A 16,048-nucleotide genomic window follows, 5' to 3' on the forward strand; every position below is an offset into this window, starting at 1 on the left:
CAAAACATTGTCATACAAAGTCCATTCTCAGACTAAAAAGAGCCCATTAAGGTTAATGAGTGAAATAAGTCTGCTTTTTGGCCTTCCTATATATGTACATACATACATATGTATGTATGGTGTTTTCTTTCCCATTTTTGCTTCAAATATTGCTCAAATTCGACTGAGTTCTTAATTTTCGATCGTTTTTTGATCAAAATAATTTTTATATACATACATATGTACATAAGTATTTCTTACAGAATAAGTTTATTCAGTCTTCAAATGCGGAGGTATGTTTTCACGAGTCAATTATTTATTTAATTTTATTTTCGAATTTTGAAAGAAAACTACATATTTTGCCCAACTAAGGCAGGCCTGGCAGAAAAGAGAATGCAGTTTATTAAAGAAAATATTGGTGTGGTTTACTAATGACTAGTAGTGTACTAATATATGTACATATGTATGTATGTAGATCTTATTTATTATTGCTTTGTTGCACGGAGGCCCAACGTGCTAGTTTGATTTTTCGGTGTACAGTATCTTATAGAAGTATTTAAAATTTTTAAGAGCAAGGAGCTACAGTAGCTGACTTACATATACATACATATGTACATACATACATGGTACAAGAATCGGAAGATGCAAACGCGCAATTATAGAATGTACAGAAATCGTTTGTCAGTTGGTGTAATTTTGAGACTCTCGCAACAAAGTTGCTAAGGGGAGTATTATAGTTTTGTTCACATAACGGTTGTTTGTAAGTCCTAAAACTAAAAGAGTTAGATATAGGGTTATATATACCAAAGTGATCAGGGTGACGAGTAGAGTTGAAATCCGGATGTCTGTCTGTCCGTCCGTCCGTCTGTCCGTCCGTCCGTGCAAGCTGTAACTTGAGTAAAAATTGAGATATCATGATGAAACTTGGTACACGTATTTCTTGGCTTCATAAGAAGGTTAAGTTCGAAGATGGGTAAAATCGGCCCACTGCCACGCCCACAAAATGGCGAAACCCGAAAACCTATAAAGTGTCTTAACTAAGCCATAAATAAAGATATTAAAGTGAAATTTGGCACAAAGGATCGCAGGCATATTTGAACGTAATTTTTTTGGAAAAGTGGGCGTGACCCCTCCCCCTACTAAGTTTTTTGTATCTCGGAAACTACTATAGCTATGTCGACCAAACTCTATAGAGTCGTTTCCTTCACAGTTCAAAAATGGAAGAAATCGGATAATAACCACGCCCACTTCCCATACAAAGGTTGTGTTGGAAATCACTAAAAGTGCGTTAATCGACTAACAAAAAACGTCAGAAACACTAAATTTTACGGAAAAAATGGCAGAAGAAAGCTGCACCCAGGCCTTTTTTAAAAATTGAATATGGGAGTGGCCTCGCCCACTTATGGACCAAAAACCATATCTCAGGAACACTAGACCGATGGCAATGAAATTCGGTATATAATAATATTCTCGTAACACCCTGATGACATGTACGAAATATGGGTGAAATCGGTTCACAACCACGCCTTCTTCCAATATAACGCTATTTTGAATTCCATCTGATGCCTTCTCTGTATAACACGAGTATATAAATTAGGAACCAATGATGATAGCGGAATAAAACTTTGCACAAATACGGTATTTGGAAAATATGTAAATGACGGATAATGAAATCTCGATTATCACTTTATCATGCGAGAGTATAAAATGTTCGGGGACACCCGAACTTAGCCCTTCCTTACTTGTTCCTATTAATATTCACTCAAATTATAAGACATAAAAATCGATTTCCTGACTAATGCTGACCATGTTGCAGCGTACCGTAGGCATACTGCTTTGGGATTGGTGAACTGTTGCGCACGCATGAAGTCCTTTACACATCTGCTGAACGATCTCTCATGTCACATGTGTGTCATTCATATGTGAAAGCAGCGAAGTTCGCTTCATCGGAGCGCAAAAGGCGTGGCTAAAAACGATTCAGTAGAAATTTAGTTGTTGCCGAAGCATTTTGTGCCGGGAACTACATATGTACATATGTTGTTGTTAGTTTTTTTATTGATCTTGTTTCGCAATTATAACCCAGCTACCACTATAATTTTAACAAAAGAGCACTTTTGCCTTAAAAAAAAATCAATAAAAATAAAAATAAATATTTTAAAATTATCTGTTTTTATAAGGTTTTAAGAATATCGCAGTTTTTATGCCAAAGTGGCCAGACTATATGTATGTATGTATGTACATATGTTATCTACAGTATCCAAAATTTACATATGTATGTACATACATACATATGTACCTACTGTAGAACCGTCTTTTCAAATAAATACTTTTCTACTTATTTATTTACTTAATACGTCTTCACCTTTTAATTTCCCGGTCACAATCGTTGCTGCTATAACATTTCCTATTACTTTTTAACAGCTCATCTTTTACCATTACAAAGTCGTGGATGACTTATGTATATTATGAAGCATAATAATTGTTACTCTAACTTTCAATTGAAGATTATGCAGTGGTAATCCCGACAAATCAAGCGAATTGAGAAATGCGATAGAATAATTCACCACACCTTCTTCATTCGTCACAGTATCCAAAGATTTATACGAAACCAGATCACCAGGTATATTAAGTTGTATGGCTGTACCTATTTAATTCGTTAAAATCTTTATTTTTTGCTGCCAAACGTATTTAAAAACTTTCGACAACAACGGAGAATATGGCACGATCCAACGATTGTCTACTTCAATATCTTGATTCCTTCCTTTAATCACTGTTGATCTACCATTATCTTCAGTTGATCGGCGACGATATGATGGATAACCGTTATTTCCAGTAACAGTGTCCGAAACCAAAGCTTTTGGATATCGTTTCGTACACTTCCCCTCAACCATGCATGGAGAATGAACATTAAACTCTCCACATGGGCCATGGATCATGTTTTTAGCAACGACATTAAAGAATTCTGGTCGAAATGCCATCATCAACTTCATCCAGTGTTATTTTATTCACCGACCAAATCAAAATATGAGCATGTAGCAAATCGCGTTTCTGCCACTCCACAGAGTGCATTCAACAACGCACCTCAACAAAAACGTGAATTTTTATGATGAAATCCATGAGTGTTGTCAATTTTTGTTTGAATATACAGTGGCTCAAAGTAATAATGGAACATGGGGAGTCCCAAAAATTCGGTATTCAGGTTAGTCTAGTTCTGTGTTTAAGAGCTATACATAAGTAAGATGGGTAAATAACCGCAGCTGAACAGCGGGAAACTGTCATTTGGTTGTCAAAATCAGGGAAATCTATCCGTGTTATAAGTGAAATTGTGAATCGAGCTCCGACAACTGTATTTAATATATTAAAAAGGTACAAAAATAACGGTAACTTTAGCAATAGACCAAAGCCGAGTAAACGCAAATTTTTTTCTGAGTCGATGAGCGTTGGCCTTATCACAAATGAGGAAAGAACCTCATACAAGTGCTCCAAAATTAGCTTCCTTAGCGGAGAAGTATTTAGGGAAAAAATCGGATCCAGAAACTGTGCGGAATGTGCTGGCAAAATACAATAATGTATAATGGAAGAGTCGGGAGGAAAAAACCTTTTGGAAGCAAGGTCAACAAACAGAGACGAATCAACTTTGCCAAAAAGCATATTCTTAAAGATTTTTCCTTCTGGCAAAATGGTTTATACGCGGACGAAAGTAAATTCAACATATTTCGGTCAGATGGGCAGTCATACGTTTGGGGAAAGCCTAACACAGAGCTTAAACAAATTAACCTACGGCCAACTGAGAAGCATGGCATGGGATCGATAATGATATGGGGCGCGATATTTGCTAGTGGACCGGGAATAATGCTTATAATGGAAGGTAATATGAATAAGATGGCTTATTTGAACATTTTGAAAGCGAATGCGAAGAAAAGTGCTCGAAAAAAGTAGAAAAAGATTTTATATTTTCTCAGGATAATGATCCAAAGCACAAGACTTACGTTATGGCTGTTGTACAATTGCCATCACGTGCTAGACATACATACATACATACTTATATGAACATTAAACACAATTTTAAAAACAAATTTTTTGTATTTAAGTTAAAATTATTTTATTCGTACAGTTGTTATAACTTTGAGCCACTGTGCGTGCTGTTAGGTCGTGACGATCTGTTGGCGATTGCCCATTAAATAAGAGATCTCTAATTTCAGCTCATTGTGGATTGCACGTAAACGTAATAAACAAATCAGCTCGGCCGTAATGTCGTACGTATGTAAGTCATTGCGCCCTGTGCATATTCGTGCATATGACGTGGACTTCCAGTGTATGAAGATGGCAAAATGATTATTCTTCCGAGATCGTTCACATTTCCATCGTTGTTAATGACAACACGCAAATGTACATACATATGTATGTATGTATGTATTTTTTGTACGTAAGTTTTGCTGATTAAACCGAATAAAATTCAATCGCTCAGTTTCAATCTTTGCATACATACATACATACATATGTATGTACATACATATCTACAGCATCTGATGAAAAAGTCGTCGACAGTGCAAAATATGAGTAATTTATTTAATTTATTTGTTTCAGATCCTACAATGAAACAATCCAAATATAAAATAAAATATTTCCCAATAGATTTGATGTAGTTTTCACTGACCATTCAAAGGATTTATCATTTTGACATTAAAATGTTACACATCCTCTCCGGAATATCGGATATTGTAAAGCATCATAGAAGCGATGCGTGTCAGAAACACGTTGTAAGTTCGAATTCCTATGTTGCAACACAATATCACGCGACTGAAACTCATCTCCGACAATAACAATGGCAACTTCATCAATCGCAGAAGCATTAAATCGCCTTGCGAGCTCCCCAACAGGAGTTTTATCAGCTCGAATGACAATTTTATAATCATCCGACGGCATACGATAATGGGCTGTTTAAAACAATCGAACCAATTCATTTTCAGCGTGGAAAAAATTTTGTAGGCGTTCAACAATTTCTCTTCTCACACTTGAACTGATAGAGCAACGACGTTCTTCGCTTTGCAATGTTCACAAATACAGACATTAATCTAATATTAACTGATGTATTATGTATTATTATAAATGAATGCTCCTCGATTCAAATTTCCTAAAACACCTGTCCTATTTTGCAAAATTCTTCTACGTTTAGTACGTTGTCGATCAATTAAATCCCTTTTAAAATGCTGCACATCATTTTCCTATGCTCTCCTAACTGCTACCTGCGAAACCGCACGCGAACGTCTCCCAACATTATCACGTTTTGGTGGCATTATTCAAAATTACAATTCAAAATCTGCAAATCTGCGAATAACAACTTAAAATCCACTTAAAACAATAATAATTTTAATTTCAAGAAACAAAATTCAATCGAGCATAAAAATTGATAAATTTGCTAATATGCAATCACTTGACACGACAATATTCCGTTAAATTCTTTGTTTCGTGGCGTCTTATATCATAGTTTCGCGTATTTAATTTAATATTGAAAATAATTAAACAATGTTAACTTTTATTTTAAAATTTATTCGGTCTATTCTGACTGTTGTTCAAAAAATTTAAACAAAGAGAAACATGTTTCACTTCGTATTGTATATTTTCCTCTAAAATTCTGAAAATTTTCTCGCCTTTATCAGAGTGGTACAGTTTAGCTAAATGTTAAATAACATTCTCTGTCTAACTATAACATTCTCTGTTATATGTATTTCTTAGCAAAATTTTCATTGAATGATCAGCTCTGTTCACGCGCCACTGTTAAAAGTTCTCCTTTTGAGCTATGTACATAGCTGTGGGGAAACACGCTCTTCGCATTTTGTTAGCTTTTGACAGTTCACATGCTTGTCCGTAGTTGGACCTTCTCTATAATTTACGTTCTCTAGGTTTACTGAAAAGGCTATTTTTGGAAGGAAATTTTGCATGTGTAATAGTATTTTGATCCAACTGTACAATTATAATCGGTGGCATAAATATTTGCCATATCAATTCGTCATCTGTAGCTTTAATCAAATGGTTCTCAGCCGTGTGACTTGGAGCAATAAGATACCAAGATAAACAGCACTTTCTTTGATAAGTTGTGTTCAATTGTCAATAAACAACTAAAGATTTCCTTATATTCACAAACTTGTATTGGCTAGATGAGTCTACGCTCCCTCCTCCATGCACGTCACTGGACGACAATACACCACATTAACGCGATCCACACAAGAAGACACCACACAGGAAGACGCATCTACAACCCATTATTCAATACACCATACAACTAGGCATATTCACCACCCAGCAGACCTTAAAAGGATCAACTCGATCGAAATTTCAATTCCCGTTTCTTTCATCACAACGTTCTCCTGCGGTCAGTAGCAGCAGTATTTTGTCCGTCATGTGAAGTGAAACAAGTGAAAAGAATTGCGGAAAACTTGAAATAAAATTAAAGAGTTTTGAAAAAGTGAAATTATAATTGGAATCTGAAAGTCGAATATTTAAGAGATAAAAATAAAGAGTGAAAATTTAATTGTGGACTATAAATGAGTATATGTATGTACGTATGATCTTCCGAGTTATAGTGACAGGCACAACGGATTTTTAAGAACCTAATATTTAGGGGCTAGGTCAAGTTTTCGCTCAAATTTATCTATTTTTGGCTCAATGATACACTGTTATGAGTAAAACACGCTCTCTTATTTTCATTAGGATAACTCTCATATTGGCCGATATATGCGGTACCAAGTCAGCCGGAAGTTCGAAAATCTTTATATTGGGTATTTGGGGGCTAAGGGAAGTATTGATCCGATTCAATCCAATTTGAACATACACACGTACCATTGTCAGGGAAATACTATCCCTGAATTTCAATTATATATCTCACACATTCACCGACATTTTCGATCAAAGGTCAACTATAGGCACCGTTGTCTAAATATCGGGTACCTAGCGGCTTGAACATTTTTTTTGGATTTAAACAAATTTGGGATAGATAGCTCACATTATAGGCATGATTATTTGTGCATAAGTCTTGTGTCGTTATATTTACTGCTACTTGATTTGTGTACTGGAATGTAAAAGTGAAATTTAAAATTGTGCTATATGGGAAGTACACTCGATTATTGGTCTCGAGATATGTGATTTCGCCAAAAAGTAGGTGATGCTCTTGATGTTCTCCCAAAAAACTCTTTGCTAGAGTATGTATGATATCTAAAAACTTTTGAAGAACCATTTTCCAAATTGATATTTCTTTGCGAATTTTATTTTCAAGTTCCTTGTCAATAGTATTAGTATCATTTTTTTTCATCAAATTTTTTTTTTTCAAAAATTCATACACAGCACTTCCTTCCGAAGAGCCACTGGAACAACTGTGTTGTTTAACTCTTTCTGATAAATGCTTTCAAACTCGAATTCCCGTACACCAAACATTATTCCTTTGTGAAGCAAATAACCAGAAAGTTGACAATAGACAGCGTCTAGTATGTTGGAATAACACAATCAAATACGATTAAGTGGCCTATATTTAGAATATAAAGGTCCTGAAGGCTGTAAAGGCCCAATATCAAGAATTTGAAATTTTCAATTATCACTCAATATTTTTTTCCAGAAGTTCTTCAAGTCAGAGAAGACTTGTCGTACACATTTCCGAAAAATGTAGAGGTCTGTAGTTCCTCCAAACCCTCCGCTCCTATGTGTGTGTGTCACGCCTTATCAAAAAGGATAATTTTAGAAAATGTATTTTTATTTTTATTAATATTTTTTTTTTAGGACAAAGGTGTTCATTTTTCGAAATTATAATTGCGAAACAATGGTAAAATATTTCCCTACAAAGCCATGTGACAACAATATCAATAAAAAACTAACACATAAGTAGTTCTCGAAATGGCAAAATATACTTCGGCACACAACTACATAAATTTCTACTGAAGCGTTTTTAGCCACGCCTTTTGCGTTCCGGTGAAGCGAACTTCGCTGCTTTCATATATGAGTTACCCATACATACATATGTATGTGACATGAGAGATCGTTCAGCAGATGTGCAACGGACTTCATGCGAGCGCGACAGTTCACCAATCACAAACCAGTATGCCTACAGTACGCTGCAACATGGTCAGCAATGAGTGGGAAATCGATTTTAAGTTATCTTAAGTATCTAATTTCAGTGAATATTAATAACAAATTACGTAACTGATAAACAATTTCTATGGCCTTCTACCGCCATTTGCGCGTTTGAGTGATATTCATATACATATAAGGCAAATACTCTTAACTCTTTGATCTTAAAAATTTTAAATATTTTATAAGACACTGATACTGTACACCGAAAAATAAAAATTATTTTGAATAAAAAACGATCGAAAATTAAGATACCAATCGAGTTTGAGCAATATTTGAAGCAAAAACTTTTTTATGACAATGTTTGGAAACACTAAATTTTGTTAAATTTAAATGTAAATCTTTTGAGAATTAATCTGGCAGTTCAGTGATTAACCCAGGCCTATGCTTATCAACATTTATTTAATTAAGCCAGTGGCGTAGCTACAACTTCGGGCGCCCGGGGCCAAGCATGTTCTGCCGCCCCCCTTTATCTACCTACCTGCAAGTTTCATGAGGTGGTTCGAACAAAAGTGAATTTTTACAAAATATCTTCGATATTAAGTATACATATAAAATTTAGGAACTAGAAGCCACGCAAATTCTGAAGTATCAAAATTCTCACATTAGGTATTTTGAGGAAATTGATAGTAAATTTACAAGACATCGTATTAATAGCAGTAGAAAAACTCCATTTTCGCCCTATATCTTGTACACTTTTGACACAATTTGCAGGAAGTTTTGCCCGAATTGGAGTTTTTAAATACCATTTTTGAAAATTTGGATAAATAAAGGTATTTGTTACATTCAAGGCAGAGGGTAACTGTGAGAGTGACACGTCGCGACGGCAGAGTCAAAATAAAGATATTGTTTTTTTGTCACTCCTACGTCGCAATGTGTCGCTCTCACCCTATGCTTCAAATGTGACTATGAAACTATGGAATTTTTTGTCTGTTCACGAGGGTTGTTTTAAATGTTTCTTGAAAATGGAAAAAAATCATTCAAAAAACGAATCCACGCTCGTACTACCTTAAGCACGAAAGTCGTGACTGATTCAAACATTTGTTACTTTAGTGTATATTTTTTTTTTTATTTTATTAAAGCTTACATAATAAACAAATTATTATACAAACTAAAGTACGCAGCGCTATAGTGTATATATTTGTTACTATAGTAGATAATTTAAATCATTTACATTAAAATCAGTATATTATAACAAAGAAGCTGTTATTGTTTATGACTTCAGATAAATAAAACAAAAAAAGTTTTGTTGAAGTATTTTTCTGAATACTAAAAAAAAGCGAAGATCGTTTTTCTGCCCCCAAGACGTTGTGCCCGGTGCGACAGCCCTCTTCGCCCGCCCCCCCTAGCTGCTCCACTGAATTAAATTCAAAACAAAAGTCATTAGCTAAATACTAAATACTTAAGTCTAACCTGTTGACGGAGAGTGTATGTACATATATATAAATCGCGTGATAACTCAGCACCGTTAATTTCGTGTGAGCCACCGCTTGCCAGACGGCGCCAGCGCAACTCAGGCTGTGATGATTTTGCTTATTGTGATTGAAAAGTGCTGAGTTTGTTGTATTGTCGGGAACTAAAGTGACTCAAGAGAGTAACGGCGTGACGATCGCTAGTTTAAAAAATATTTTAGCTTCATTAAGCTGTGAGTCCCCAAGCAACTTAGTTCAGTTTTCGTTAACCAGTTGTGTTGTAATAAGTGTGTATAGCATAAGATCCCAATATAATACATACATATACATAAGTGTTGAAAAATTAGAAAGCAGAAGTTGTATTGTTGTTGTTTATTATTACAATAAAACGGGGTAAGTGTCAAATTAATTTACGCATTTCTAGTGAAGTACAATGTGCCAGTCAGCTTTTCGGATCACATAACAACAACAAATTTCCAGTATTTACATATAAGTATTATTGTTTGCAGAACTTTAGCCGGCGACGCGTTGTTTGTTGTTAGTTCTGCTGATAGGACAATTGAGCGAATAAAACTTTCAAGCCACATACATAAGTACATACATATGTACATACGTAGTGCTGTCATAGTGTGTGAATTGAATTTTAAAAGGAAAAATATGGACATACATATGTATGCATTTACTTGTGTATATTAAAAATAATGAAAGTTTATAGTTTAGGTCACAGTATACTGAGGTATATGTAGGACTTCAAGGACATAATAAAAATTTTAGTTGGATTAATATCTTGCGAAATACCCCTTACTATCCATAATTGCTGTCGTACGTTTCGGCATGGATTCCACCGATTTCTTTGTATAGCTAGAAGCAATTTTGTTTCATTCTGTTTGCACGGCGTTTTTCAAGCGGCTCGAATATATCCAAAACTGACCATATATTCTCAATTGCATAAAATCTGGAGACAGTGCTGGTGTTCTTACAATATGTGGACAGTTCCAAATAAGCCAACTTTGCATACTACTCTGTATTTAAGTTTCGGATCATGATCTTCATGGTACCAAAAATTGTTGGAAATATTTAGTTTCGTGCCTCTTTGAAGCAAATTTCGTTTCAAAATGACCAGAAACATAATTTTGTTCATAATACTATCACTAAATTCCAAATTCCCGACTCCAGAAGATGACATGTGCATCCCCATACCATTACGTCTTCTACCATGTTTACGTAAGTAGCTTCGCAGATTTTCCGGAAGTAGCTCAGAATTTGCTTGCTTCCACATATAGGCTCTTTCCGTCCGATCTAAAGAAGTTGAATTCTCATCATAAACATAAGTATATACATATGTACATAAGTATATACATATGTACATAAGTATATACGCAAGTAAAAGAGTGAAAGCTTCTGGAATACCGATATACATATGTACATATATAAGTACATAAGTAAGCTTTCACTCTTTTACTTGCGTAACGTTCGTTTGCGAGCTTCAAAATTACACTTCGATTTTTAGCATTGATGTGTGGTTTATTTCGGTCTGTGCGGCCATTGAAATCAGCTCCCTGAACACTCTTCGTATGGTTGTCGGATGATTTTTTTCGCGAAATTTTTCCGCTTCGTTGCTTAAAGCTGGAGTACGTAGATGACCATTTTCGCGCATTTCGCACTTTCGTTTTACATACTTACATATATTTTATTAAGAGCCGATTTTTTTACTCGTCTATGAGCTTACATTGCGAACATGTTTTTACTTACAGATTGCAAAGAATAAATAATTTTATGGTTTTTTTTTTTTTTGTTAATTTTGCATATATTAAGTAATCAATAAATTAGTAACATATTTTTTGTTTCGCATCATGAATTTTTACTAAGCGTTTTCTCATTTCGCTGCTGCATCATTTTAGCTGTGAGATATTAAATGTATTCAACTTAGTTGCTTCTGTTCACTTAGCTGTAATTACACTAAACATTAAGATATGTACACATATCCGAATTTATAGAGCGGTTTAAAAGAAAAACATTTTATTTTGAAAACTGCTTCGCACTCTCACACCTTCGGCCGCGCTTAAAAAAAAATAACCTTGGCCGCGGTGTTTATAGTTCATTCGCACTTTTTTCGGCTCGCAAAAGAGCTGTGAATACCCCGGTGTTGGATTGACTAGTATTATTATTTTTTGAAACACGGCCAAAGGCCTCCAATATAAAAATGGAATTCTATGCGAAAAACTAATACCGAATGATTTTGGGTGTAGATTGGAGAAAGGCTATTTCAAGTATAACACTTCTACAGAGGTCTCATAGCGCGTAACTAAATACAAGAGCGAGAGATCTTAAGGTTACTAAGACAATTATTTTTTACTTTCCACCATTAGAAGTACAGGAACGTTCGACTAAAAGCTGCGATAACTACAAATAAATAACTGCGGTTAGCATATTGCCAGGCATGGAGTTCAACGCGCCATCAAAGTTGTCAAGATAAGAAGACAGTCACTGATCGGACGCAGATTTAGTGTACACCGGAAAACTTGGAAGAAAAATTCCAAGTGCTTTTACTTCTTTGAAATATTTTAATCAATATATATATTTTATTACAGAAGGAAATTTAAGTAACTAGCAATGGCCATGAGTTCTTCCCAAACACTTGCTCTTCAGAGAAATTCCTGTGAGCAGAACCGTTTCATGGAGAAATTAATGACGAAAATATGTAGTTTCTACGACGAGCAGTCTCTAATCGATGTGACATTTAAAGTGTCAAACCCAACGGCTCTGTAAGTATTACCTTGTCCGCAGCTTACATAAAATTATATAAATTAATATTTATAATTGTTTTTCAGTGTACCCGCGCATCGTTTGATACTCGCAGCAGCGAGTCCTTACTTCGAGAACCTTTTCAAAGGCAATCAAGGCACTAATCCAGTCATCGAGATACATGATATTGATAGCGATATTTTTGAGCATCTAATAACCTTTTGTTACACCGGAGAGGCCCTCATTACCGTTAACAATGTCGCTGCCATGCTAAATGCGGCAATCGTTTTGCAATTGGACGATGCCATAACCAGTAGTGTGGACTACCTCATTACACATATCGATGAATACACCTTGCAGGCTGCTTATGCGCTGGAACGTAAAACGAAATGTGAAGTTCTTAGACAGAAAATCATCGAATACGAGACACAGAACTTCATGGAGGTGAGTCTAAATATACTCGTAATGTCTCACAATAACGGTACTTGTGTAACTTAAATCTTGTTTCTAATAATACCAGACCAGCCGAAGCGATGAGTTTTTGAATTTTGATGTAGAAAAATTGCAACGTATCCTGGTATCTGACAATTTGAATATAACCCGTGAGGAAGATGCCTACGATGCCATACAACGCTGGTACAATTACGATGTTCCTGCGCGTCAAGAGCAACTGCCACTTTTAATAGCTTGTCTCCGGCTTACCCAATTCAATGTGGACTTTCTGGTGACACAAATACAGCCGTTGCCTGGATGTGAGCTACTGGCGTTCAAGGCGTTATCGTGGATCAGAGAGCCTACAGCACGGCCAATGATAAATATGCGATTTACAGAACCACGTGGGGTCAGTACTACATATTGTGATGAGAAAACAATCCTAGCGCTTTGCTCGAAGGTAAACACATACTGTGGCTTATATTCAAAAATGATAATTTTACATTAATATACTTACAATATATTTGAAATAGGTGAATCCCAAACTGCTGCAATATAACAAAACTGAGGATAAGTGGGAGGAATACGCGAGTATAAAAATCGATTACGGAGAGTATAGAACTATTTTAAAGGATGGTAGTTTATTATTTATTGGCGGTTATAAAGGTGTTGCCACATATAACGTCGTCCGCAGCTGGAATATACGAAATAAGACATGGCAGAATTTACCCGGCATGATCCAAGCAAGAAGGTCACACTGCGTTGTCGAATTAGATGATAAAATCTACGCGATTGGTGGTTGTAAGGGTGGAGTTTTGTCGTCGGTGGAAAGGTGAATATATATATCTGTAACGAATTACCTAACGATGGCCATTGTGAGCTTTAACAATTAAAGGCTGACTTTAAGCTTAACGGTGAAAGCACTTTAGATTAGATGTGTTAGGGTAGTATGGATGGTAAACAAAATAGGTGAAATCTTACGATCTGATTGAATCAGACTTTAGAAAACTCGTAACACTTTAACATTGTCAACGACTTATTTTGAATAATTCTAAGTGTTTTTTAATGGAGGAAGTGGCGACCAAATGCCGCTTCAGTTTAGAGATATGGGCTATTTATACCCAAGGGTATATTAAGTTTGTTAAGATGTTTGTAACACCCAGAAAGAAGCTTCGGAGAACCTATAAAGTATATATATAAATGATCAGTATTTTGAGCTGAGTCGATTTAACCATGTCCGTCTGTCTGTCTGTCCGTCCGTCCGTCTGTATATATACGAACTAGTCCCTCAGTTTTTAAGATATCCTTTTGAAATTTTGCAAACGTATAAACTGTTAACGTTTTTTCTTGTTTTTCATTGCTTTTGTTTGTTTCCAGATATACGATTTCCGATGGTTGGATATTTGTGACCAGCTTAATTTATGGACGATATGACGCAGGTGCAGTGACCTTGAATGGTAAAATTTTCATAATGGGCGGTAATAATGGCAAAGGGCAAACAATCACCGTCGAATGCTACAATCCGGATTCGAATACTTGGACTTCTTGCGCGAATATGACAGAATATTACTTTTCTGGTGTAAGTTAGATTAAAATATAATTATTAATATTAGTAGAAAGTTCATCAAGTCATGCTTTGGTAGAATGAGGAAGAGTCGAAGAACGGTGTATGACACCTTTATTTATGCGTTTAAATATAAACATTCACCTCCTTGGATTTCTTTTATTACAGACGGATGTACGTAACCGGAATTCGTATTCTGTCTAGAGTATTAAAATTTATTACTGAAATACATACTTCCGCTATAATAAGAGATTCCATTTGATTTCACCGTCTTCCCTAAAGTTTTCAAAACCAGCAAAAGCAACTCCGCTTCAATAAAAATTATCAAAATTGTCTAATTAAAAATAGTCACTAATTTATTTAGTCGCCCTCTTAACTCCATTAAAACTAAATAAAACGTTAATTGCTACTTCTTATATTACAGGTAGCTGCACATAAAGGTCACATTTATGTTTTAAGCCGTAGAAATAAGAACAGATCTGTTGAACGTTACGATCCTCAGCTCAACACATGGTCACAGGTACATATATTGAGTTGATTTTCGCCAAACGCTTGATGTCAAACTGAATATTCTTGAAAACATTTCGCAGATTTGCTCTTTGGAAGTTGGTCCTGGTTTGATGACTTGCGTATCGCTAGACAATAAACTATGGGCTATCGGTGGCAAGTCTAAATCTGCTGACAAGTCATGTGTATCAGTTTTTGATGAAGAAAATTTCTGTTGGGTAGAAAGGTGTTCATTACCCGAAAGTGAAATGTATAACTGTTTTGTTGTTCCTGAATTCTTGCTGTCGTCGATGTGAATAAATAATATAATTATTGTTCCCTTCTTCGATTTAACAAATTCCTTTATAATAAATTATATTATAAAAATAATATCAAACTTCACTTTTGCCATACAAAAATAATTGGCGATAATAATAGAAAGGTGAAAAAACAACATTTGATGAAAAAAAAGTAATCGAAATAATTTTAGATTTTTGTGTAGAACAGAAGACAATTACTTAGAACAGCACAAAAAATATAAAATAAAGCTCAGAGCTCAGCGGAACACTGAAGGTTCTCAAGGACCGAAATTATAAAGCTAAAAATAATGTCTGGTTTCAAATAAATAAAGAGAAACTAAGTCGTGTTTTCAATTATAACAACTGTCTTTTTTAATTTTTTACATTTTGTTTTTGTTTTTTTTTTCGATTTTATTTTTATAAAATATTGTTTTTGTGATTATTTTTTTGGTTTTATTAATTTTTATACTTTTGCAACCAGTTGTTGCAGAGTGTTATAATTTTGTGCACAAAACGGTTGTACGTTTTACCTAAAACTAAGCGAGATAGATATAGGCTTATATACATATATATCAGGATGACGAGAAAAGTTGAAATCCGATTGACTGTCTGTCTGTCCTTGCGTCTGAGCAAGCTGTGACCTGAGTAGAAATTGAGATATCTCGATGAAACTTAGTACACGGGTTTCTTAGTACAAAAAAAAAGTTCGAGTTCGTAGATGGGCTCACTCGGATCACTGCCACGCCCACAAATCGCTATTAATCGATTAAAGTGCCATAACTAAGCACTAAATTGAGATATAAAGCTGTAATTTGGTAAAGAGGATCGCAGTAGCAAGGGACATCTGTGGGCAACATTTTTCGAAAAAGTGGGCGTTGCTCCACACTCTAACAATTTTAATGTACATATCTTCTAGACCACTTAAGCTACTACAAAGTGTGAAAATGGATGAAATCAGAGTATAAGCCCGCTCACTCCCTATATAATATATTCTGTTAAAAGCTAGTAAATTC

At 35.1% G+C, this 16,048-nt stretch overlaps 2 protein-coding genes across 2 annotated transcripts in view; one reads left to right on the forward strand and one right to left on the reverse strand.

Moving 5' to 3' along the window:
• Nucleotides 1-16,048, reverse strand: part of LOC120779110 (kelch-like protein 17) — a 420,616-nt gene that overhangs the window by 315,683 nt on the left and 88,885 nt on the right. The window lies entirely within an intron of this gene.
• Nucleotides 9,755-15,117, forward strand: LOC120779109 (kelch-like protein 17). The gene is made up of 8 exons (XM_040111288.1): nucleotides 9,755-9,902; nucleotides 12,101-12,274; nucleotides 12,341-12,698; nucleotides 12,775-13,146; nucleotides 13,220-13,518; nucleotides 14,064-14,265; nucleotides 14,675-14,770; nucleotides 14,841-15,117. The coding sequence occupies exons 2-8, from the start codon at nucleotides 12,123-12,125 to the stop codon at nucleotides 15,051-15,053; spliced, it is 1,692 nt and encodes a 563-aa protein (XP_039967222.1). The 5' UTR covers nucleotides 9,755-9,902; nucleotides 12,101-12,122; the 3' UTR covers nucleotides 15,054-15,117.

The sequence above is a fragment of the Bactrocera tryoni genome, chromosome 5, assembly GCF_016617805.1.
Source record: "Bactrocera tryoni isolate S06 chromosome 5, CSIRO_BtryS06_freeze2, whole genome shotgun sequence".
Lineage (NCBI taxonomy): Eukaryota > Metazoa > Arthropoda > Insecta > Diptera > Tephritidae > Bactrocera > Bactrocera tryoni.

Bases quoted from the DNA above. Each gene is read 5' to 3' on its own strand.
- LOC120779109 (XM_040111288.1), top strand. From the start codon at position 12,123: ATGGCCATGAGTTCTTCCCAAACACTTGCTCTTCAGAGAAATTCCTGT. The intron at 13,519-14,063 runs GTGAATATATAT...GTTTGTTTCCAG, and splicing joins GTTTTGTCGTCGGTGGAAAG to ATATACGATTTCCGATGGTT. The intron at 14,266-14,674 runs GTAAGTTAGATT...CTTATATTACAG, and splicing joins CAGAATATTACTTTTCTGGT to GTAGCTGCACATAAAGGTCA.